General features: G+C 41.3%; 1 protein-coding gene and 1 pseudogene across 1 annotated transcript in view; one reads left to right on the forward strand and one right to left on the reverse strand.

The window, feature by feature from the left end:
• LOC108401295 (girdin-like) overlaps positions 1–16,130 on the forward strand; it is a 95,626-nt gene extending 79,496 nt beyond the window's left edge. Inside the window, 8 exon segments of the mRNA XM_073240992.1 lie at positions 1,662–1,704; positions 1,706–1,740; positions 4,648–4,728; positions 6,483–6,695; positions 6,882–7,346; positions 10,955–11,067; positions 12,484–12,672; positions 14,318–16,130. Coding sequence (XP_073097093.1) covers positions 1,662–1,704; positions 1,706–1,740; positions 4,648–4,728; positions 6,483–6,640 — 317 coding nt within the window. The 3' untranslated portion in view covers positions 6,641–6,695; positions 6,882–7,346; positions 10,955–11,067; positions 12,484–12,672; positions 14,318–16,130.
• On the reverse strand, positions 14,894–18,959 carry LOC118969075 (uncharacterized; annotated as a pseudogene).
• Between the last annotated feature and the right edge of the window lie 3,959 nt (positions 18,960–22,918).

Below are 22,918 nucleotides of genomic sequence, written 5' to 3' on the forward strand. Positions count from 1 at the left end.
AATCAGAAGGAAGTAATATTCTCCTTTCCTGCAGTTGTTCAGTTTTAGAAGTTTTAAAAGAAACACAAAATCCAACAATGCTAACATTCCCTTAATTTCAGTATGGTTTGGGAAAAGAACATTGTATATCTACAAACTAACTGCCATGAAAGGGATCACATTCCACCACTGGCATACTTAAAACTCCTTTTATCCAGTCCATTGGGAAAGTGTCTGTCTGTCAGTAAAGCAGTCTTTGGAAAACAGTTGAAAACAGAAAAAGTGTCTTAACAAGACACCATGTGCATGCTGCAACCACTCAGCTTTGTTTTAGCTAAATGTCCATTTTTGCTTTCAGTTCATTTCTTTTTAATCATTGATAACAGCTGTGTTTACCAATCTAGTAGAGAAATAGTTCAGATTGAAAGTTTAAATGAATCATGACCATTCCTAATAGCAGTCAAATAAGTTAAAAAGCTGTATGTGGATTGCATTTTCCTTGATGAATGATATTTGTCGGTTTGTCAAAGAGCTTTAATTATTTACAAGATGACAGCAAGCCCCAAGAAAGAGCATAGTTACTAAGGCTGTGTACAGTATGCTTTTAAGACTTTATGCAGGTTGTTTCCCTAGCTCCTAAATTGCAGTTCCAAAAGATGTTATAACTTTTTGTATTCAAATCTGATAAAATGTAGTTTATGAATGTTGTTAGTGACTCTAGTGAACATTTTTATTTGTATGCTGTTGACACCTATGTATAACCCTAATTTTCATTCACAAAATTTTTTAGAAGTTACCCAATTTTTAAATAAACTCATTCAGAAAGTCCTTCAGAATATCTAATGTTATAATGCATATTTCTCTGTCATTTTTGCTTGCTTTAGGTTGCTTCCTTATCTATTAGCTTATATATTAAGTGCTAGCATTTATTACTACTGTCAGAATACTTTTCTCTTCCGCCAGTCAACCTTTTGCAAAATGACATTAATATAATTACTAATGTTATCTTTTGAAAGATTTTGCTCAAACGAGTATATATTTCCATGGTGCTGATAAAAATACACCAGAATTCAGTTTAAACCAAGAATCACCTATTTTCTGCAGTAGAGTTTAATAATGAAAGTCCTTAATGAAAATATTAAAAGTTTCTTTAGACTGTTTTAATCATCCCTGGGCACCCCAGTTATGGTTGATATATTTTACTAAAATGCTCCTGTACAGAATTTGTATTTTCCTAAATTATGTTTTTTCCAGAATTAAGCCTTATAATTTAAAAAGTAGAAAAAAATAAAGGATTGAAAAGCCTTTAGATATCTTCATAATGTATGCTTTGTGGGCCACCAATAGCCCTAATTTAAAGGTAAACCTTTACAACTTAATTAGGAAAACTTTTCCTTCCATAAGTGACTCTACTCATTAAGTTCCTGTATTGATAGGACTCTAGCCAATCCAAGCTTTCAAATATATTGTTCCTTATCATTATCTTCAGTGTTTTTCCAATTAAAGTATCAAAGGACATATTTCATATTTCATTATCACTCAGCAGCAAGAGAATAATAGCTTTAGTATAGCATACATAGCTGAAACTCAAACATTCATTTCTGTCCTTAATTTCAACATTTAACTCCCATATGTTCTCCCTTTTTTCTGTTTCTGTTTTTTCTCATGCTCTGACATTAAAGTGGTTGCACTGAGAAGACTGCCCTTTTTGAGGAACAGACCGAAGAAAGACAAAAATGAAGACCTACCATCGTTCCATGTGTAAGACTTTATGACAGTTCAGCTTCTTTCAAATGATTACACTGGCTTCCATTACTAATATTTCACTAACCTTTCTCTGGACTGTGCCAATTTTCTTATTTTGCAAAGTGCGGTCTTCATCTAATAAAAAGGAGCTGGAAGAATATTTTTTTAAAACTGGCACTGAATTTGCATTATATGTGTGCTCAGATACATGTATGTGCATATATTTAGTCATACATGTAATATAAATTTCCAGTGCTTTCTAAGAGTTGGCAGGAAAAAAAACACCTTTAATTATATGCCATAGAGATTTTTTCCCAAATAAATTTGCTTAAAAAACCTTCAGTGTTAGGAATTTATTTCCTTAATGAACAAAATTAAATAAATAAATAAATAAATTAAATGGCTTGTAACTCTTGAAAATGTTTGTCATTCTTTATATAATAATACTCTGGTTTTTCTAAGTTGAATTGGTAATTATATAATCACATTAAATGTCTGTCACTTTGGATATCATCTCTTTCAGGTTTTTACTGAGTGGTATACTTTATCATTATCTTCAGTGTTTTTCCAAGTATTTTAAAGTATCAAAGGACATATTTCATATTTCCATGTGTAAGACATTATGACAGTTCAGCTTCTTTCAAATGACTACACTGGCTTGCCAAACTAAATTATTAACAACAGCTAATGCATAACAGCTAAATGCATAAGTGAATAATTTCTTCAGTAACCTGCTCTGACCAAGGACTCTATCATTTTCAGTGATGATGCTGTATAAGAACTGCCCTGTATCTTACCTTTATTCATTCCATTTTTGTCACCATACAACCACACTATGAAGGCTTCTAATTATATTGCACATTACTGCACAAAAGCATGACAGTTGTACAGAGTAAAATTCCTTTTCCTCTCTTTAAAGGGGGTGCAAGTGGGAAAAAAATACTCATTGAAATTCATCAAGCTTTGGCCTATTCATTTCATTCAGCTAGATGTATATCATAATTAGAATGACATTGTGGTCATAGTTTTTGGTGTTCATTTGCATTAAGCCATAAACAAAAACCAGATCATTTATAATACAAAATAGAAATAAGAGCATATACATTAACCATGCTGATTCATTTGCTTTCATTTGCATCCCAGCCATGAATGACCTGGTGCAGTCCATGGTCCTAGCAGGAGGACAGTGGACAGGTAGTACTGAACATTTGGAGGTTCCTGATGATATTTCAACGGGTAAAAGGAGAAAAGAATTGGGAGCTATGGCCTTCTCTACTACAGCCATCAACTTTTCAACTGTCAACTCTTCTACAGGCTTCAGATGCAAGCAGTTGTCTAATAATTAAATATAGGCCATCTGCTATTTGCACTGTGGTGTAACTATTGGCAACAGGAATTTTAATTTGATTTGCCTGTGTATAATTTTGATAGCAGCAACCCAAAATAATTATCAAAACAATCTGGATTTTATTTGAAATCATTTCAAAAATTTAAAACATCATACAAATAACCGAAATCTTTCCTAGGCTTTTCATAATAAACAGCTAATGAGCTAACAAGCAAAGGAAAAGGTAAACCAAGTAAAGAGTGAGAAAAGGAGAAATACAAGCTTTAAAAAAAGCCTAAAACACTCCAACTTCTAGCACAGAGAACCATGTAGAACAACCCACGCTCTAGCTTTGCTTTGCAGGGTCATGGGAGATTGTCTCATTGCTTCTTGTGTTTTCACTAAGTGAGTCAACTCTCCTCAGAGCTATTCTGTCTTGCACCTAGTTCCAGTTTCTGGTTGAATCCATGAAATGTGTTAAATCAAGATGTATTATCTATGACTGAAAAGAATTTCCATATTCTGCATAAATAATTTTATAATGGCTTTTTTTTTTTTTTGCTTAGAAATATTTTTTATCCATTTTGCTATTTTATGTAGATACTACATCCTCTGAAGATGTAAGTCCACAAGGTATTAGTGATGATTCTAGTACAGGATCAAGAGTTCATGGTAAGATACAAACTTTATGTAGAGAGTTCTTATCATGTACAGAATGGGAATGCTAAGGCTTGCATTGTACTGGTGAATGTGGCACTGCCAGCAAGCATGTTTTCTCTAACTTATATCATATAGCTACCTCTGCCATTTCTTAAAACCTAATACTTTGTTTTGCCCCTTTTAAGGTGATTGCTTCATCTAAATATTCTCTATTTTAGTCAAGGTCATTCACAAGTGTAATTTTGTGGCTATTTTGGTATAAGATTAAAGTTATGAGTGATATATTTTACCATTGGTTCAAAAAATACTTGGTAACCGATGAACTTTAAGAAACCACATTTTCTGCAATGTTGAGTGTCTGATTTTTAAGTTTCTATTTGGAGAATATCTTGCCAAACTAAATTATTAACAATAAGTGGATAAGATGTTAAAGGAATTTCATATGTAAGCAGGACTTTAAGAAATAGGATAGAGCCATGTTAACTGCAGTTGTTTCCCTTGTGTGGATAGGAATACAGGACATTAACAGTGCAGGTGCTCATGTTCCTCCTGTTCGTGGCATCTCTGCCATGTGCAGGGTACCTTGTGTGATCCCTTGTAAGTGACCTAATCACTAGCACTTTTCTGTGGGTGACATGTCATCCTGGTCAACTAAAACAGTCTTTGTGGCCATCTAGAAATCATTTCCAAATCTAAATATACACTTTATCTTCTTTTCTTTGAATCTTAACTATTGTTTCAGAAGTATCCTCTTCTCAAGTGTCTATCTGGAAATGCCTGTGCTCTCTAATCTCTAAGATTCAACTTTCTGTGGGCATGTTCAGCCTGTGAACGTATGCATGATTGCTTCCGGACAGCATTCTGTGATCAGAATGTAGAGTTCAGTGGCATTAGCTGGAAGTTTTATCACACTGTCTCCTGATTTTTTCATTTAGCTTCAAGACCAGCCAGCCTTGACAGTAGCCAAACATCCACTAGCAATAGCAGTAATAATGCTTCACTCCATGAGGTCAAAGGTATGCTGTAGGTGAATTTATTAATATGCTCCATCCATTGCCAGATTTAAAAGTGGGAGACTGATGAAGTTTCTGGAGTAAAGTATGAAATCCAAATCATGTACTCATCACATTGTAATACAAATGTATTTCAATGTATACAAATGTAAAAACAGGAGCAGTTATTGTGGTTTCCATATTTCATCTTCACAGATAAAATTTTTTTTATTATAATCTTTACTTCAAAAATATAGATAGGTCCTCATTTTACTTTTGTCTTTGTCATGAAAATGGTTGTCCTCATGCATGAACATGGAACACATTACACAAGTCTTTTAGAGATACTTAATAGCTTAATTTATCCACAAATAAGGGGAAATTTTTTAACTTGAGAAGACATTTGTGTCTAACAAGAGCTAAATGGATGCATATAGCTCATATAAAGAATTATTTCAAGATACTTTCCCTTAATTTTTTAACAAGCATTCCAACATAATATTTTTATATGTTAATGTCTGGAAACCTTGACTAATATCTTTTTCCTTAAAGGTATACTGCCTATTCAGATTATAGAATTGTTTAATGGATTATAAAGGTTGGTTAAAGTAGTTGTTCCCTGTAGTCCAGAATTGTCAAATTTTAGTGAATACATTCATTCTGTTGCTTTTTGTATCATAAAATGATTTTGTCTCAGTTGTAATTTTATCATTAATGCTATATGTGTTGTAATGCTCTGAAAAATCTGATTTCAAGGAGGGAAAATGTTTTCATTTTTATAGTCGTGTTCTTATATCCAGTACAGAAATGTAGTCTGAAAATATAAAGAAGTATTTTTCTGATTTGAAAATTTAAGGAAATCATATTTCTATAAAATGTTACATAACTTACACCAAATCTTTCATGGCCCACTTTACTCTCTGTGACTAGGACACCGTGAAAAGGCAGATTTTTCTATCTTAATACTGTATATACATAGTTCACTTTTGATCAAAATGAATCACGATTCTTAAGGAATGGCATAAACTATAGGGTGCTTTTTCCAGAACTCCTAATTTGCGTTCTCTACAGTTGTGCAACTTCAATTGATCTTTTAAGGTTATGTAGCCACTATACCAACAGTGGAAAGCAGAAAAAATCAGATAATTCAGATATTAAGTAAAAACTAAGTACTCCATATTTGGTTTTTGTATTTTTACTGGAATTATCTAAGTAAATCATCATGTCTCCATTTGACTTTCCTTATATAACTGCCATTTAAATTTAAAAATTTATTTAAGGTTATTCCTGTAGCGTGAACAAAGAAGCCTTCAAAGAAAGAAGAGACTTCATAGTGAGGCAGAGAATTAGCATTTTTAGCATTTAAAAGTTTAGATCTTAACATTTCTGAAATAATTTAAAATTCATATAATCATGTTTTCAAAATTGTGAGGTGTTTTATAATTATTTGAACCTGAATTTTTAAAAATGTATTATTCATTTATTTATTCATTCATTCATTCATTAAACATACCGAGTGCTTGTTTTGTATGTTTAGGCTCTGGGTAAGGTGATGAAAGCAAACTTTGCTCTTGTGAAGCTTATAATATTTGTCAATTTGACAAAATAAGCAGGCTATGGTAGACTGAATGAAAGATTCATATGGCTTAAGCATTTCTAAACAAAGCTTGAAAGTCAGTTTGGCTATTCATAAAAATTTAGTCAGTAAATGTTATTACTTACATAGATTTTATCTGATTTCTATTATTAAACTCTAAATGCATCATTTACTCCCAAAGCAGATACAGATACTACCCAAAGCAGGCCACAAAGCCACAGCAGTGGAGAATTTAGCCTGCTTCATGACCATGAGGCTTGGTCCAGCAGTGGTAGCAGTCCAATCCAGCACTTGAAAAACAAGCCAGATCAAGTTCAAAACTGGTTCCCCTGGAAGTGAAGTTGTTACTCTGCAACAGTTTTTAGAAGAAAGCAACAAGCTTACCTCAATACAGGTTAGTTTTATCTATGATTACGTTACTTTAGAAGGACACTACGGTTAAATTTCTGTGATCAAACTTTAGAGCTTTTCTTTTTAAAGGATTGCTTAGAGATACTGATGATTTTTTATCATACAGTCTAATGTATCAGGAAAGTAAAAATATGGCTGTATTCACTAATCTGCTTTGATTTTTTTTTAGCAGATAAAGTCCTCAAGAAAATCTTTTAGATGAAGTAATGAAAAGTTTGTCTGTATCTTCTGACTTTTTGGGAAAAAACAAACCAGTTAGCTGTGGTCTAGCCAGGTCAGCAAGTGGGAAATCTCCAGGAGACTTCTATGATAGACAGACAACTAATTCTGAACAATTTGTAAGACCTGGTCCTCAAAAGACTGAAGATACTTATTTCATTTCATTAGTTCTCCAGGAAAACCTACACTAGGCACATAAGGAAAGATAAAATTAGTAAAAGAAACTTCTCTGTCACGACAATCAAAAGATAGTAATCCTTATGTCACTTACCTCGCGCAAGCAGTGTGATCTCTACTGCTGAAGGAACTACTCGAAGGACAAGCATCCGTGATTTTCTGACCAAGGACAGTAGACTGCCTATGTCAGTTGATTCACCACCAGCTACTGCTGATAGCAGCATCACTGCAGCATCCAGTGAGTACCGTTTACATCAGGGGTCCTCTAGTGCACTTCACAGTCCAACATATGCTGTGGGTTCTTGTGCACAAAATGATTTAGCTACACATAAGCCAGTGTCTATATGCCCAGGCTGGAAACCCAAGAACAGAAAGGTCACATTTTTCGAACCAAACTTTCACCACTATTAATATGACTAATTTTGCATTTGGAATATCAGCTAAAGATAGCACAGAGTCATTTACTGGGGCTCATCCATCTCAGCCATTTGTATCCCTGAATACAGAATCAGTTAGCAACATAAGTGATCACCTTCTAGGCCAGTCCCCAGAGTAACTGATCAGGCTTCTGCCTCCTTGGATAAAGCTGCAGAAAAAGGTAATGAACAGTTGTCTGGTAATCAGAACCCTAGTAACAGTAACCCACAGTCTTCTGTAGACAGAAGTAATCTTATCAATCCTGCATGCCTCTATCCTAGTGACACAGAAGCTACATTGTTGGTCTCTGAGGATAATCACACTGTCTGGTATGATTATGGTTGCATATGATCAAAACCACATAATATAAACTGATGTCATTTGACATATACTACACTTCTCTAATCTGATTTGAAGAGCTGCTGTATAAAACTATCATTTGGCTAGGTTTATATTTTCAGTTTTAAATTGTGGCATAGTGCTCAGTTGTACATGATGGCATGTATACGAACATGAATGTGTAACCCCACCAAAGCCTGCATGAATAATTAATTGCATTGTGCACACTGTCTGCATGACCTTAAAAACCTTAACAATATATGCTCCTCTTTCACATTTCTTGTCACCTGATAAGAGAGTACTTTGATACCTAGAAGCATGTTAAAATAGCTGCATGCTGTAATTACCAAGACGGCATTTTCAAGTCTCATTTACTTTGTTACTTGAAAAAAAAAATGCTCCTTTTTTTCCCTCCCTCTCTTTAGCTTTCCTTCTTCCCCTCCCACCCACTTTTCCACTCATTCCTTTTCCAGAATGTGCACTTCATATTGCACATGGATGGTATTAGTAAGGGGAAAAATAGGAAAAAGGTGCCATTTTCTTTTGCTATTTAACTATGCCTTCTGCCCTGCTGTTTTATTTTCAAAGAAATAGTTAATAACTCAGTTAACACTTTGTGTAGCAAATATTTACTGCCCATATTTATAAAATTGTTGAGATTTAAAACGTTGTTAATGCTCATAAATTCAGTATAACTATTTAAAAAACCATCAAATTCAAATGTGACCTATACAATGACTAGGAGCATTTGTATTAGTTTTATTTCTTCTCTGCACTTTTCTCCATCCGATAATATAAGAGCTCAAGTACTATCTTACCTTCTAGACAACTTTTTTATTTGGAATCAGTTAACACAATAGTTTTTCCATTACTTTTTGTATGTAGAGTCAAAGAAATAAACCAAATCATACTGAATGTGTTGGAAATTTGCATTTTTACTTCTCTTCAAAAAGAGTAGCAAGTTAAAAAGTGATGAAGATTGTTACTTCTGTAATTCTATAATTAATTTATAATTAAATTATACATGTCCTTAAAAAAGAATTTTCTAAAATGAGTATATTGTGCTAAAATAAAATGTAAGATTAGAATTTGTAACCATTTAAGCGAAGTATATTTTTGGTAGAACAAATTTGGAACTAATAATAAGTACAAACTTTTAGTTAAACAAAAAAAAAACCCCATGTAAGATAGAAAAAATATTTACTGACTCTGACTCCATTGTCATAAGCTTTAGATTATCTTGCTGTGGTCATAGCATGTTTAAAGCAAAATCAGCTAAACTTGAATGTCTAACTCCCAGAGTAAAACAAAACACCTCCAAAACCCTATAACCTGATTCACTTACTTCTGGAGGAGTTTGTCTTAGAATGTTTTAGCCATTTTGATTCAGCCTAAATATTACTGGTAATAACTCAGGCTGGCATCTGGAAGGAATATATAACTTTCTAAATGGGAAGGAAATTATTATTTTATACATGTTAAATTATTATGGTTATTAATTGAGCCAAAGCAAATAGAATCTCATAAATCTTTGGTTAATGAAATTTGTATCCTTTGCAAATTAAGCCATCCCCTTGTACTTACAAAAGATTAATTCAGGGGCTAGGCCCCTTCCATTTGTATCTTTGACTACACTCTTTTTTCCATAACCAGCTATTACTGAAAATGGTAGTGCAGGTGATCAAATAAAATAAGAAAATTTTCATATTTCTATTTTCTAGCACCACCTATTTTCTACTTGAGTATTCTGTATGCTTTATTGTCAGTTGTTTCACAGCCAATCTTAACCTTTCAAATGTTTTTGGTATTCCTTTTCTTTTTTTATAACCTAATAATAAAGCTAAATGGTAAATGTAGGTGAGATTAGATCAGGACCATATAGGATACAAATGTAAAAATTGGTGTTATTTCTTTTCCACATAGTCAAATTATTTCACAACCATTTCAGCTTTTTAGACACTACAAATGTAGCCCTACATTAAACTTAAAATATTAAACTTATTTATGCAAAACACATTGAGAGATCATGTGCTATTATATTAAAAACTATGTGATTATTTTATAAAGTTAGATTTTAAAAGAACACCAAAAATAGAAATACTGTTTGACCTAGGAATTCCACCCGTAGTAATTTACCCAAAGAAAACAATATCCCTGCTTCAAAAATACATGTACACCCCTATGTTTATCACAGCACTATTTACAATAGCCAAGAAATGGAAGCAACCTAAGTGTCCATCAGGTAGATGAATGGATAAAGAAGATGTGGTACATATACACAATGGAATATTTTTAACCATAAAAGGAAAACAAATCCTACCATTTGCAATAACATGGATGTAACTAGAGGGTATTATGTTCAGTGAAATAAGCCAGGTGGAAAAAGACAGTGCCAAATGATTTCAGTCATTTGTGGAGTGTAACAACAAAGCAAAACTGAAGGAACAAAACAGCAGTAGACTCAGACTCCAAGAAGGCGCTAGTGATTACCAAAGGGGAGGGGTCTGGGGAGGGTGGGTGGGAAGGGAGGGATAAGGGGATTAAGGGGCATTATAATGAGCACTATATAGGGAGGTCATGGAAAGCAGTATAGCACAGAGAAGACACATAATGACTCTATAGCATCTTACTATGCTCATGGACAGTGACTATACTGGAGTGAGAGGGAATTGATAATATGGGTGAATGTTGAAACCACAATGTTGTTCATGTGAAACCTTCATAAAATTGTATATCATTGATACCTTAATTTAAAAAATTGGGGGAGGTTTGGGGGAGAATTCTGCATAGAGTCTCCATCTTTTCTGGCACTAGTCTCACTATTAAAAAATGATCCTTTGGCTTTCCCTTTATCATTTCCCTTTAAGTGTACATTTCCCCAGAGAACTCTGTGGGATGGAGGGTGTGCATATTCCTGGGCCCTCAGCCAGCAGCACTGCCAGTGCCCAAGTCCAATGTAAATCAGAAAGCTGAAGTGTTCGGAAAGAAAATGGGGGTGAGCAAGTGGTAACCACTCTCCTGACCTTGGGGTAACTGTTCCAGTGAAGCACAATGTACTTCATCCCCAGAATGAACTATATTTTACCTTAGTCAGAAAACCAGGATCTCCTGAAACTTCTCTGAAGGCTTCAAGGCCAGCCATTCCTGGTGATTCTGCCTGGTGAATTGGGCCAGGGTTGGGAGAAGAGACAGGACAACGAAAAGTGAGTCTCAGGTGTGGTGGGGGCTGCTGGGTGTGGCCTGAATATCCGTCCTCCTCTACCCCTCCTCACATCCAGAATGAAAAAATGAGACCCTATGTGGCCCCGCCATGGATTTAGGAGCCAGGAGTGCCCCACAGATCTACTCGAGAAGGAATTTCTAAAAGGCTTTTGGGACCATTCTATCTCTTCCTTTTTCCACATAGTCCATAAAGGGACTTCTTTTATTTATTTTTTCAATGAGGTTAAACAATGCTTAACTAAATTTAATCAAGAAGAGAGCAAGATAATTAGAACAGGTGATTGAAGCTGGCCCCTAAAAGCCAGGGGAATGTAGCTCCCTTCCCCTGCAGGCTATTGCTGACTCTGAATGGCTATCCTTCAGCAGGTTGTAGCTCTGTTACTTCTTCTTTGGGGGATTTAAACAAATGTAAGTGGTTCCTTCAGCTCATCCTCCTGGAAGCTTAATGAGTCCTTGATTTTACTAAATTGCTGCTTTACTAAATCTGGCAAAATATCTTCCCTGGTGGAATAAGACAAAACCTTAGTGACTGAGCCCCAAAAAGGAGGGGCAGTGAGAAGAAAGGCAAACTCATGATACACCCAGATAGGGAAAGAAGAGAGCATGTGAAAATGCAAAGTGCCCAACATACTGAGCACGGCCCTTCCTGGGGGCTGCCGCAGGCTGTCCCTGCTCCGGCAGGGCAGCAGCTGGGGCCCTGTTTCCACACAGTACCCAGTTCTCTCACCACCACAGCCATGTACCACTATGCATTCTCTCCTCCCCAGCTCTGAGCCATCAGGAGCACCTCCTTCGCCATCTCCTGGGGAATCTGGGTGATTGTGTTCCCACCGTCTGTGCTGCCTTCCTCCCAGAGAGGCTGGTGCAGCTCAGTGTGTAGCCAGGCTGGACAGCGGAAGTAGCTGGAAGGTGTGCTGTGGCCCTGCTGTGTAAAGGGACAGGGTAGAAATGACATTCCTGATGCTCGGACCTTTAGACTTTACAGTGCGATGTTAATGGCCTTTTAATCATTTTTAAACAAGGGTGGAAATCAAGAAGTTTTCCTGATACCTCTTATGCAAGCAGCTCTTTGACAACCTTCTCCAAATAGGAGGAAGAGGAAACAGTGAAACCCTATTTCTCTGTGCTCCACTCAGCCAGTACTTGCATAAACTAAAATCTGCCATACTCAGGTCCCAGGGAAGTTAAAATACCAGTTTCTTTCCCACTGTGAATTTTCAGGCTTTATATGGGAGAAGGGAGAAAGTATAGCTTCTTGAAGAAATTCAGGAATCATAGAATGTTGTAACTTTGGGAACCCAAACACTTTCACATCAATTATTGTATATGAAAAAACTTTACAGCTCTGTATGAATGATTATGATTTTCCCCTCATTACCTTGATTGTTATTTTCTAGGAAGAAAAAGACATCCTGACATCCAGAAGTGGGTAGGGCACTCCACTCCACCCCTCCCATGAGGGGGTTGCCCCAACTTTGAACCTCCTCTGCACCTGTAGGCTGTCTTTAGCATCCTCGCAAGAATTGAAAACCACTGATCGCACACCTGCAATGCATCAGAAACTGCTCAGCTTGAAGGATCTAAAGGCAAGTGAGACACAGTCCTTGGACTTCTTAGTAGCCAAGTGTTTAGGCTCCTGTGTGGGTGCATACTGAGAAATCACCTGGCTTTGCTATCACTTTTGTGTTAGTTCTTCAATTAAAAGTCCCCTGCCTTCTGAAAACTGTTTGTTGGCCTTGTTTTGGAGAGCTGGAGTGTCCCCTGAATGTTAAAGCCTTTTCTGGAGAGGGACCAAATTACACTGACTCCCAGCAGGCTGCCCAGATGGTACAAAGAAGGGGAGAGAAGTCAACTGTCACTAAGACTCAACCGCAGTGACCGAAAACAAGGGAGAAAAAGGCAAAGAAGCAATTTGGTGGTCCTTGAGCCAAGGGTTAGGAAACTAGGAAATACTCCTTTCAACTCAGGTCTCATATTCCACTCTCAGGGACCTTAAGTACCCAAAGCTAGAAGTGTCTCCAGGCTCTTCAGTGGTGAAAGAGGCCTAGGATTTTTGTTAGTGATTCCTATAGCTGGAATGAAGAAGTCCAGGCTGTGACGGACAAGTGCCTGGAAGATGCATGAGCCCCTTTGCAAGTCAGGTCCTCCCTCAGCAGGCTCTGGCAGGTGCTCAGGGATGGAGGTGCTGCTCTCGGCTGTCTGGGGGCTGGGTCTCTGCCCCCCAGGAGTCCCAAGGAGTGGGGTGGTGGAGCAGACACACCACAGATGTGATTCTCCCTTCTCCTTCTCCACATGCCCTCACACCTGGGGATGGGCCCTCAAAGTGGAGTCATTGTTCCTGTTGTTTTTCAAACTGCCATTATGTGCCTGGAAGGACAGTGCTTCCCAGGGCGGGAACCTTGGCATGCAGGTCCTTGCTCTTCATCCAGAGGAACCAGCCTGCAATGGGGAGGTGACAGCCCTGCAGGGACAGGAGTGGTGCTGGGGGCTGGCCCAGCAGGCTGTTGCCATCCTGGGGCCAGCTGATCTGGGCGGCTAGCTTCACCTGCCCTGCCAGCAGCTGTGTGAAATACTCCTTCACACAGGATTTGTGAAGGTTTGTCTGACAGGTTATGGCAGGAGGTTTGGGGGAGCAGGGAATGATAAGGGCAGAGTGTGTTGTCAGTGAGCTCAGTGGCATTAAGTGGGAGTCAGAAGACCCTATGGAGAAACAGATGAGGGCCTCCCACAGGCTGTCTGAATTCATGAGACTAGGAGCTAGGCTCACCCCAGAAGAAGCTAGAGTCTGAGCACAGAGGAATTAGGCTGTAGGGACGAGACCTGTGCCTGCTCTCCTCCCAGCGGCTTTGGGAACACAGCACCTCCTCGTGGAAATGATTTTTTAGTGAGCAAAATGAAGTAAGGAGCAATGGGGTGGAGACACACGGTCTGGTCAGCTCTATCTTGGGAGAAGGCCCAGAGAAGGGCTTGGAAGGGTCTGTGCAGCCAAGCGTAAGGTCACAAAGGGGCTGGATCAGGTTGTGCATAAAACACTGGGCTGAGCACATCTCAGGCCCTCCAACCTATTATATTTCCCACTGGCTTTGGTTACAGTCAGTGTAAGTAAATAAATGTTCGGGCCCCACAATGCCTTGGCTATCCTGTGTCTGATGCCCTAGAAGGAAACGACTGTGTGTGGAAGGTGTTCAACAGATTCAGCTTCCTTCTAATAAATCTTTCTTTTGCCTACAGTGATTCAGATTGGATTCTGGCCATTTGCAAATAAAGGAACCCTGATTGCAGCAGGGAGGTAACATCACTGAGGTCAAGGCGGCATGAAGCAGTCTGATTCCAGAGGAGTGCTGTCAGTCAGGCGAGCTACTGTCACTTGGGGGAGTAGGAAGACTTCACCGAGGTCCATAACTGTAGCCACGACTTGCAGGACACTTACTATACGCCTGGCAAATCCAAGTACTTTACTCAAATGCGCTCCTTAATCCTCCACCAGGAAAGTGTCAGTGTTCCCATTTTCTAGAGTAGAATTTTGACATCCAAAATAGGTGGGAAGCTTCTCTGAGGTCTCAGAGCCAGGAAATGGTAGCGTCAGGTGCAGCCCAGGCAGTGTGATTCCTGGTTTCAGACTCAACAGCAGCACAGTGCTGCCTGCCAGATGGGAATTGCATACATGGGCACCAAGGCAGCTTTTTCTGGAAACTGGCAGTGGGTTTTGGTGGCGTCAGGGCAGGGGAGGAAAGATACTGACTTCCTACTGTGTCCAGGTCTGCTGCCCCTGCCCAAGTGATGGCTGGATTGGCAGTGCAGGTCCCGCTAAGCTCCCTGGGCTGTCTCTTGGGGTGACACTTTGAGAACCCATGTTGCCCACTGCAGCTGCTCCTGAAGCTCCTCCCCATGGTGGAGCTGGGACTGGGCAGGGTCCTGTCTATCACTGGGCTTCAAGCACTGTGTCAGGGGTCTCCAGGCTTTGGTGTGACCACCTTTCCAGGCCTGGAGCTGGGCCACAGCATGGTGGGCCTTGGCTGTCTGCTCCCACTGCAGCCAGTCCAGGATGTGCATTCCCCTCTCCTCTGGGTGCTCTCAGAGCACAGGGACCCTCTGAGCCACCTTTCTGGTGAGGACAAGAATGTCCTCCAGAGCCACAAGAAAGTCTTTCTGGCAGGACTCTGACTTCTGATCTCCTGCCACAATTCCCTGCACAGCTTGGATGCCAGACACCATTCTTTCCAGGGAGCTCTCTGGCCCCATTTGGGGGTCTTTGCAGGCAAAGAACCTTGGGAAGAAGGCATCTAGGAAGGCAGATTCACAGTCTGCACTGATGCTGCTGAGGTGGCTGGTCAGGGCCTTGGCTCAAAGGGTGAGCTCCAAGCAGAGAAGTTCAAAGCATGTGGACCAGCTGGGAGATGGCTTGGGGGAGGAGCCCAGGATCTGTGCCACATCCAGCAGGACATCCGTGAGCACATGTACTTCCCTGCGCAGAAGGGAGACCTCACCCTTTACTTGGATATTCCCGCACAGTAGGCCCGACAGCCTGGCAGCCTCTGAGAAACATGAGTTGCCTGAGCCAGCCCTTCCTGCAGCCTCTGCTGGTCCTTCACGGCCTGTCTCAGGGGCAGTAGGAAGAGGCCTTCTAGCCTGCTGAGCAAGCACTGGAGCAGGTCTTGGACAGCCACTAACCACAGAAGACAGCTGTTCTCAATGCTCTCCTCCCACAACTCGTGGAAGCCACCAGAGGCCAGAGCTATGTCCAAACACTGCTTAGCATGGGTTTCCACCTCCTCCAGTCTGCCTCGCATTTGTAAATGTGCTTCTCGATGCCCAGTTGAATTACGGTCCTTGTTACCCACAGGCTCACTTTTGGCTGCTCGTTGAACCATTGAGGCTAAATTCCGCTGCACCTCCATGAACACAGCCATGCTCCCTGGAAGATCAGATTCTGGGTCGTGACAAGATAGCTGTTGACATAGAGGGTACCAGTCACCAGCCATGGCTACCAAAGCCTGCCTGGTTTCCCTGGTTCTCCCAGACAGCTGGAGAGCCATTTCCAGAAGCCTATCAATTCTGGCAGTTATGCAGTGTGCCCTTGCTAGGTCAATAATAGAAGATGCCAGTGTTGGTCTTTCTTGGAGTCCAGTCATCCTCTCTAACCCCCGTAGTCCCTCCCCAGCCAGGGTGTCTTGAGCCGCATCCACATTCTGCTCCTGCAGGCTGGTGCTAGCTGAGATCACTGCCTGGTGGCTCTGGCTCTCTCTAGCAAGGGTGTGTTTGCTGGTGGCAGGGCATGGCGTGGTCCCCCCATGTGGAATCAAGTGGTGGGAAAGAATGTCGCTCCATGGAGAGGTGGTACCTGGGTCCCTTTTCCCCAACTCAAACACCGCCTGGTGTTTCAGTGCTGGAGCTGTGGAGTTCTGGAGGCTGGAGAGAATGAAGTTAAGTCTGTGTTTTGGCAATGCTACACCTTCGGGCTTGGTCCTGAAGGGGGCTGAGGATATCTGCGTGCTTAGTCCTGTCCAGCCGCTGCTGGATGCGCCGAGCCGAATAGATCCCATGTTTGGCCAAGGTTAGAACTGCATCTGTGCCCAGAGGGCTGTGCCCACCTGAACCACTGGGCAGCAGCCCTCACCTCAGGCCCAGGGAAGACTGCTGCAGCTGCTGGGTGAGGGCTCTCAGGCCGTTCCGGAAAATGTGAACTCGGTGTTGGTCCAAATACCTACCTGCTCACCACCCGCATTATGTGTGAGGCCTGACCCTGTAAGTGTGCCACGAGCCGGGGAAGCTCTCCGGACTCTCCACCTCTCACCGCCCATGCTCGGTCATTTCCTGAACGGACCCGCTCAGGAACTCGGGACTGTGGAGAAATCGTCCAGACAGGCCAGGAGGCGCTCCTATGCCCTGGCGCACGGCCGCAGCAGCGCCCCGAGGGCGCCAGGGCCCCAGTCCAGACCAGGCCAGGGGCTCGGGGACCGAGGCCCGCCGCGGAGGCCTGTCCATCGCGGCCCGTTTGCGGCCGGGGGCAGCAAAGCGCGGTCCAACGAGCCTCTCTGAGCACCTGGTCGCGGTAAGGGGCAGGGAGGGGCTGCAGAGTTTGCGGTGGGGTGCGGGGCCTGGGCCTGGCGCGGGCAGCCGGCGGGGGACATCGCCGCTTGGAGGGGGATCTGGCCTGCCGGGGACCCGGCGCCCCAGCCCCGCGCACTCCAAAGGCAGGACCTGCCGGGGCAGCTGCACTTTCAGAGCCACAGCGACCGCCCCACCGCCTCCCACCCGTCCCATCCCCTAACGCCCGAGGCCGAGACCGTGTCACGTCAGGCCGGTGGAAGAAGGTCACCTACGGCTAACGTGGACAGAAAATACTTGGCTTAGTTGAAAATATACACCTCGTAAATGGGAGCCGCGACCAACGTGGAGCCCTGTTGGGGGTCGGAGGGCCCACCTGCAGTCCAGAACAGGACCAACGAGGTCAGGAAAGGGTGCTGAGGGGCACTTAGGAAGGCCTTCCTGTGGGGTGAGGAGGATGCGGCCTCCGGATGGCCGGTCCGGGAAGTGCCTTTGAAGTCCTTCCCGGCTCTGCCCGTTTGGACGGCTCTCGGCCCCCAGTGCACGGCTGGTGCCCAGACACTTCCAGGAACCTGCCCTTCTTTCCCCTCCTCCTCTCAAGCCCAGGCCACGCTCTCTGGCTTTGCCTCTTCCAATTTTCCTTTAATGAAGATCTGTTAAATCACAAATCCACCCCCACTCAATTATCCACCCTACTAAAGTTTTAATGATAACCATTCATTGATAGTTTTGATAATATTTAAGGCATATAGATTCTAACAGAGAGCAATGTTGCAACCTAAAAGAGTTGTGCCATATGGTAGAATGTCAGGATGGAAAATGGGGAGTGTTTGGAAGCCGAGGGGTTGTCCCGGCCCCCTGAAGGGGACCCTGCCAGCTGTGGGCCAAAGCAGTAGAGCTTTCATTTCAGAGCCACGTTTGCCAATAGTCTGAGACTTGCAGAGGTTTCAGTAGACGCTCCCTCCTAGCTCCAGGCCACCAGCTGGAATGAACCCTTCAGTGACACCATTTTATTAAGGGGCCACACGTGGGCTTAGGATCCTAGACCATAACTCAGTATGTCAGTACCTGGCTCGCCATGGCAGCTCCCACATTCAGCATTGGTTAAATTGGTAATGAGCTCTGGCAGAAACGTAGGCAGGTTTCTCCCTCTCGGGCAGGTGTCCATTGTGGGAATGACTGGCCACCCCCATGCTTCCCAGCAATGAGCTCTGTTGAGACCAGCCAGCCAGCTCTGCCTGAATCAGCCTCAGAATCTGCTGAGCTGTGATCACTAGCTCCTCCCGGAGGCTCTGACACTCCGGCTGAAGATGGAGCTTCTGGGCTACCAGCATGATGTTCCTTCCAGCCAGGATCAGAGACCCGGCAACAGGCCCCATTTCCTCCTCAGAGTCTCCTGCCAGCCAGGACGGATACATCTTCAGTCAGCATTTACCAACCCATCATGAGTGTAACGTTTCAAAAAAGGAACATATTCGTAAGGAAATTAGGAGACCTGGACTTTACAGAGCACTGTGAAGCCATTAAAATGGTAACACAGGTCTATATGTACAGTGATAAACGCCTCTCCAAAACATGGTGTTGAGTAAATAAAGTCAAATTACAGAATAGCATGTACAGAAAGATCTCATTTGTTTTCAGTTTGTGCAGATCTACCTGGAGAATTGTCTAGAAGGATAATGAGCAAACTGCTTTTATCTTTCTGGTGTTTTAAAATTTGCTTTGTTCCCTTTTGAATTGGTCTAATTTTCCCTGCAATGAGCCCATATAATTACTACAAAGAACAAAAACCTCTTTTTATACAAAGGAAATATCTAGAACCTCATTTCAATCCATATTATCAAGAGGAGAGGTTTTGTATAACAAAAAACAGTTTCCATGAACATGGATGTCCACAGCAACTGTTTTGTGATTGCAAACATTTCTTTTTCAATAATAATCCCTAACCCCACAAAACAAAACAAAAGAAGTCCTCCTCTGGCCCCCTTGTAATGGTTATTCTTTGCAAATAAGGCTGAGCTCTGTGCCTCTGGAATTGAAGGCTGGGAAGACACAGGAATGCCAGCTGGAGTAACCACTGAGAAGCTCCTCTCAGCTCTTGGTCCCTTACCGACTGGCAGCCCATTTCAAAGACCCTCATCCCTTCCTGCCCCAAACATCACAACCACCCTCATGTGAAATACCCGCTGAGCTCCATGTATGCAGAATCACACCAGAACAACCCAGCTCAGCAAAATGGCAAAACCCTGAAAGGGGAGGCAGGGAAGGATGGGCGACAGCTCTCCTTCCCTTATTTTACTTTTAACTCCCTGTGGAGAATTTTCACATCAGCTGTGGTGGACATGCAGGCTGCTGAGCCCATACATATGACTTGCCACATTTGGGCAGCTGTTCAGTTGCAGAGCTGGGCCCTCATCCATGCAGCCTAACTTCCTGAGTTTTTGCATTTCTCAACTTTAACAGGAGGGGAGAGAAGCAAAGCTGTCAAGGATCAGGTCTGTGTGTGTGAAATGAGGTGGGGAAGCCCAGTGTTGATGCAGTGCACCAGCTACCTCCTCATATGACCACGCGGGTCCCGCCCAAATGAATCTACTGATGACCCCCTGTCTCCTCCCTCTTCCTTGAGACTTTTGGAACATTTTTCAGTCTTCCTCTCTCCCCTCATTCCCATCCCTATTTTTAGAGATTGTTAATGTTCATTCGAAGCCACAATTAGAATTTCCCTTAGCATTCCGTCTTCTCTACCAAGAATTTTGAGTTAATCCTTCTAAGATACTAGCTATGGTCCTTTACAAAGTTCTTTTCTTCATCTTCCTGTATCTTGAGGTCTTGATTTCTGTTTGTGGGTTAGTGTTATTTGCCAATATTTTTCTTGAGTTTTCATGATTTCTTGAGTTGGGATACATGGTGATATAGTCACTAAATGCTTGCATATCAGCATCTATATCCTTCCTCTTACCACGTTAATGACAAGCTCCCTGGGTAGAACATTCTTAGTAGCAGGCCTTTCCTCTCAGCACTACAGAGATTTGATTCCAGCACCTTCTGGCCCCAGAGTCACAGGTGAGAAATCTGAGGCCAATCTATCTGATACCAGTGTGATTTTCTTTTTTTTGAGTCTGTAGTTTTTCTTTTTTTCTTTTGGTATCATTAATATACAATTATACAATTACATGAGCAACAATGTGGTTACTAGCTTACCCCCATTATCAAGTCTCCACCACATACCCCATTACAGTCACTGTCCATAAGCATAGTAAGATGCTATAGAAACACTACTTGTCTTCTCTGTGCTATACTGCCTTCCCCGTACCCCACTACACATTATGTGTGCTAATCGTAATACCCCTTTTTGCCCCCTTCTCCCTCCCTTCCCACCCATCCTCCCCAGTCCCTTTCCCTTTGGTAACTGTTAGTTCATTCTTGTGTTCTGTGAGTCTGCTGCTGTTTTGTTCCTTCAGTTTTTTCTTTGTTCTTATACTCCACAGATGAGTGAAATCATTTGGTACATGTCTTGCTCCACCTGGCTTATTTCACTGAGCATAATACCCTCTAGCTCCATCCACGTTGCTGCAAATGGCAGGATTTGTTTTCTTCTTATGGCTGAATAATATTCCATTGTGTGTATGTACCACATCTTTACCCATTCATCTACTGATGGACACTTAGGTTGCTTCCATTTCTTGGCTATTGTAAATAGTGCTGCCATAAACATAGGGGTGCATCTGTCTTTTTCAAACTGGGCTGCTGCATTCTTAGGGTAAATTCCTAGGAGTGGAATTCCTGGGTCCAATGGTATTTCTATTTTGAGTTTTTTGAGGAAACTCCATATAGCATTCCACAATGGTTGAACTAGCTAACATTCCCACCAGCAGTGTAGGTGGGTTCCCCTTTCTCTACAACCTCGCCAACATTTGTTGTTGTTTGTCTTTTGGATGGTGGCCATCCTAACTGGTGTGAGGTGATATCTCATTGTGGTTTTAATTTGCATTTCTTTGATGATTAGTGATGTGGAGCATCTTTTCATATGCCTGTTGGCCATCTGGATTTCTTCTTTGGAGAAGTGTCTATTCATATCCTCTGCCCATTTTTTAATGATTTTCTTTTATAAGTAATTTGTTTTTCTTTTGTCTGAAAGGACTTAGAGTCCAGGACTTTTACAGACTTATGCTTTATGTATATCTTTCCTCCACAGTCTCACATAGAACCCAGTTTTTATGTACAGATTTGGGTCATTAATTGACTCAGAGAAAATGTCTTCTATTATTTAATTATTGTCTCTCCTCAATCTCTTCATTTTTCTTCTTTTAGAAGCCCCAGTATTTGCAAACTGGATCTCCTGGGTCTGTCCTTCTAGTCTACTGTTTTTCATGCATTTCTCTATTTTTTCGGGTTTACTCTGTGGTTCAAATTACATTGTTGGCTTAATCTTCAGATCACTAATTTGAGTCATCATTGTAAACATTCTCAAATGTTTGTTTCAAGCCATGAGGGTATCAGACTACACTTCTCACTAAAAATGCTTATAAAAGATGGATAAAGTATTTTCAAAAACCCAGATATTTTAAGGTGCAGATATTTAGAGAGCAGCCAAGGAGGCAGGCCTTACTCCTGAGTAACACAGGCAAAAAGGCAGAAAAGCCATGTAAAAAAGTGGCAACTACTCTACCGCTTCAGTGGTCTCACGATGATGAGTACACACAAAGCAGACTTTGGGTCTTGTCGATGTGGAGGGAACCTGATGAAGACCCCAGGATTTTCACTGAGACCCCAAGAGACTACACCTTAGGAGGAGGAACAAAGGTTGCCAAGAAATAGGCAACCTCTTACAAAGCCTGAAATCAGTCTGGAATCATCTCAAGACTTTGATTGGGTAAGTGTGACCTCTCTTTAACTGCCCACCAAAATAAATTAAGTTCTCTCCAGAAGGAGACAATATTATCTAGAAGCACTACAATTTTGTACACATAATATACTGTATTCAGTGTTTTAAAATTGAAAGTTAAAGGTGGCATCTCATATTATTTAGGTCAATATACTGTATAATAAACAGTGCTGAGACATCGAGTAACCATCTGGAAAATATAAGGTGAGATGCCTTATCTCAAAACCATACACAAGACTGAACTCTGAATGGATTAGGGAATCTAAATGTAAAATCAAAACCGTACAAGTACTAGAAGAGAACATGAATGAATTGATCTTTAATCTTGATAGAGAGAAACCTTTGTAACTATGACTCAAAATCCAAAGGCGATAAAAGAATAGTTTGATAAATTTAATTACATAAAAACTTTTACGTTTTTATAATTAGATGTTATTTAAAAAGTGAAAAGACCTACAGGAAACTGGGAGAAGATACTTGTAATATATATGACAAAGGGCTAATAAACTTATTCAATGTTTATAAACCTAATAATATAACTTTTCCCTGTACACTTTGCTTTTTAGCACTTAATATGACCTAACATATACTACAAAAAACTAATAACCTAATATATATTTCAATATATTCAATATATATTTCAACCCAGCAATCTCACTACTAGAAATCTACCCTGTCCAACAATATGAAAGTATATAGGCACAAGGTTACTCACTGCATCATTGTTCATGATTTCAAATATTGGAAACAACTGAAGTGCCCATTCACAGGACAGTGGTTGAATAAATTATGGTGTATTCACACAAACAATGGAATATTATGCAACTGTATACAAAAAAGTAAGGAAAATTTCTAAGAAATGATATGTGTGATTGCCAAGATATATTATATTGTTAAGT

This window comes from Manis javanica, chromosome 1 (assembly GCF_040802235.1).
Source record: "Manis javanica isolate MJ-LG chromosome 1, MJ_LKY, whole genome shotgun sequence".
Lineage (NCBI taxonomy): Eukaryota > Metazoa > Chordata > Mammalia > Pholidota > Manidae > Manis > Manis javanica.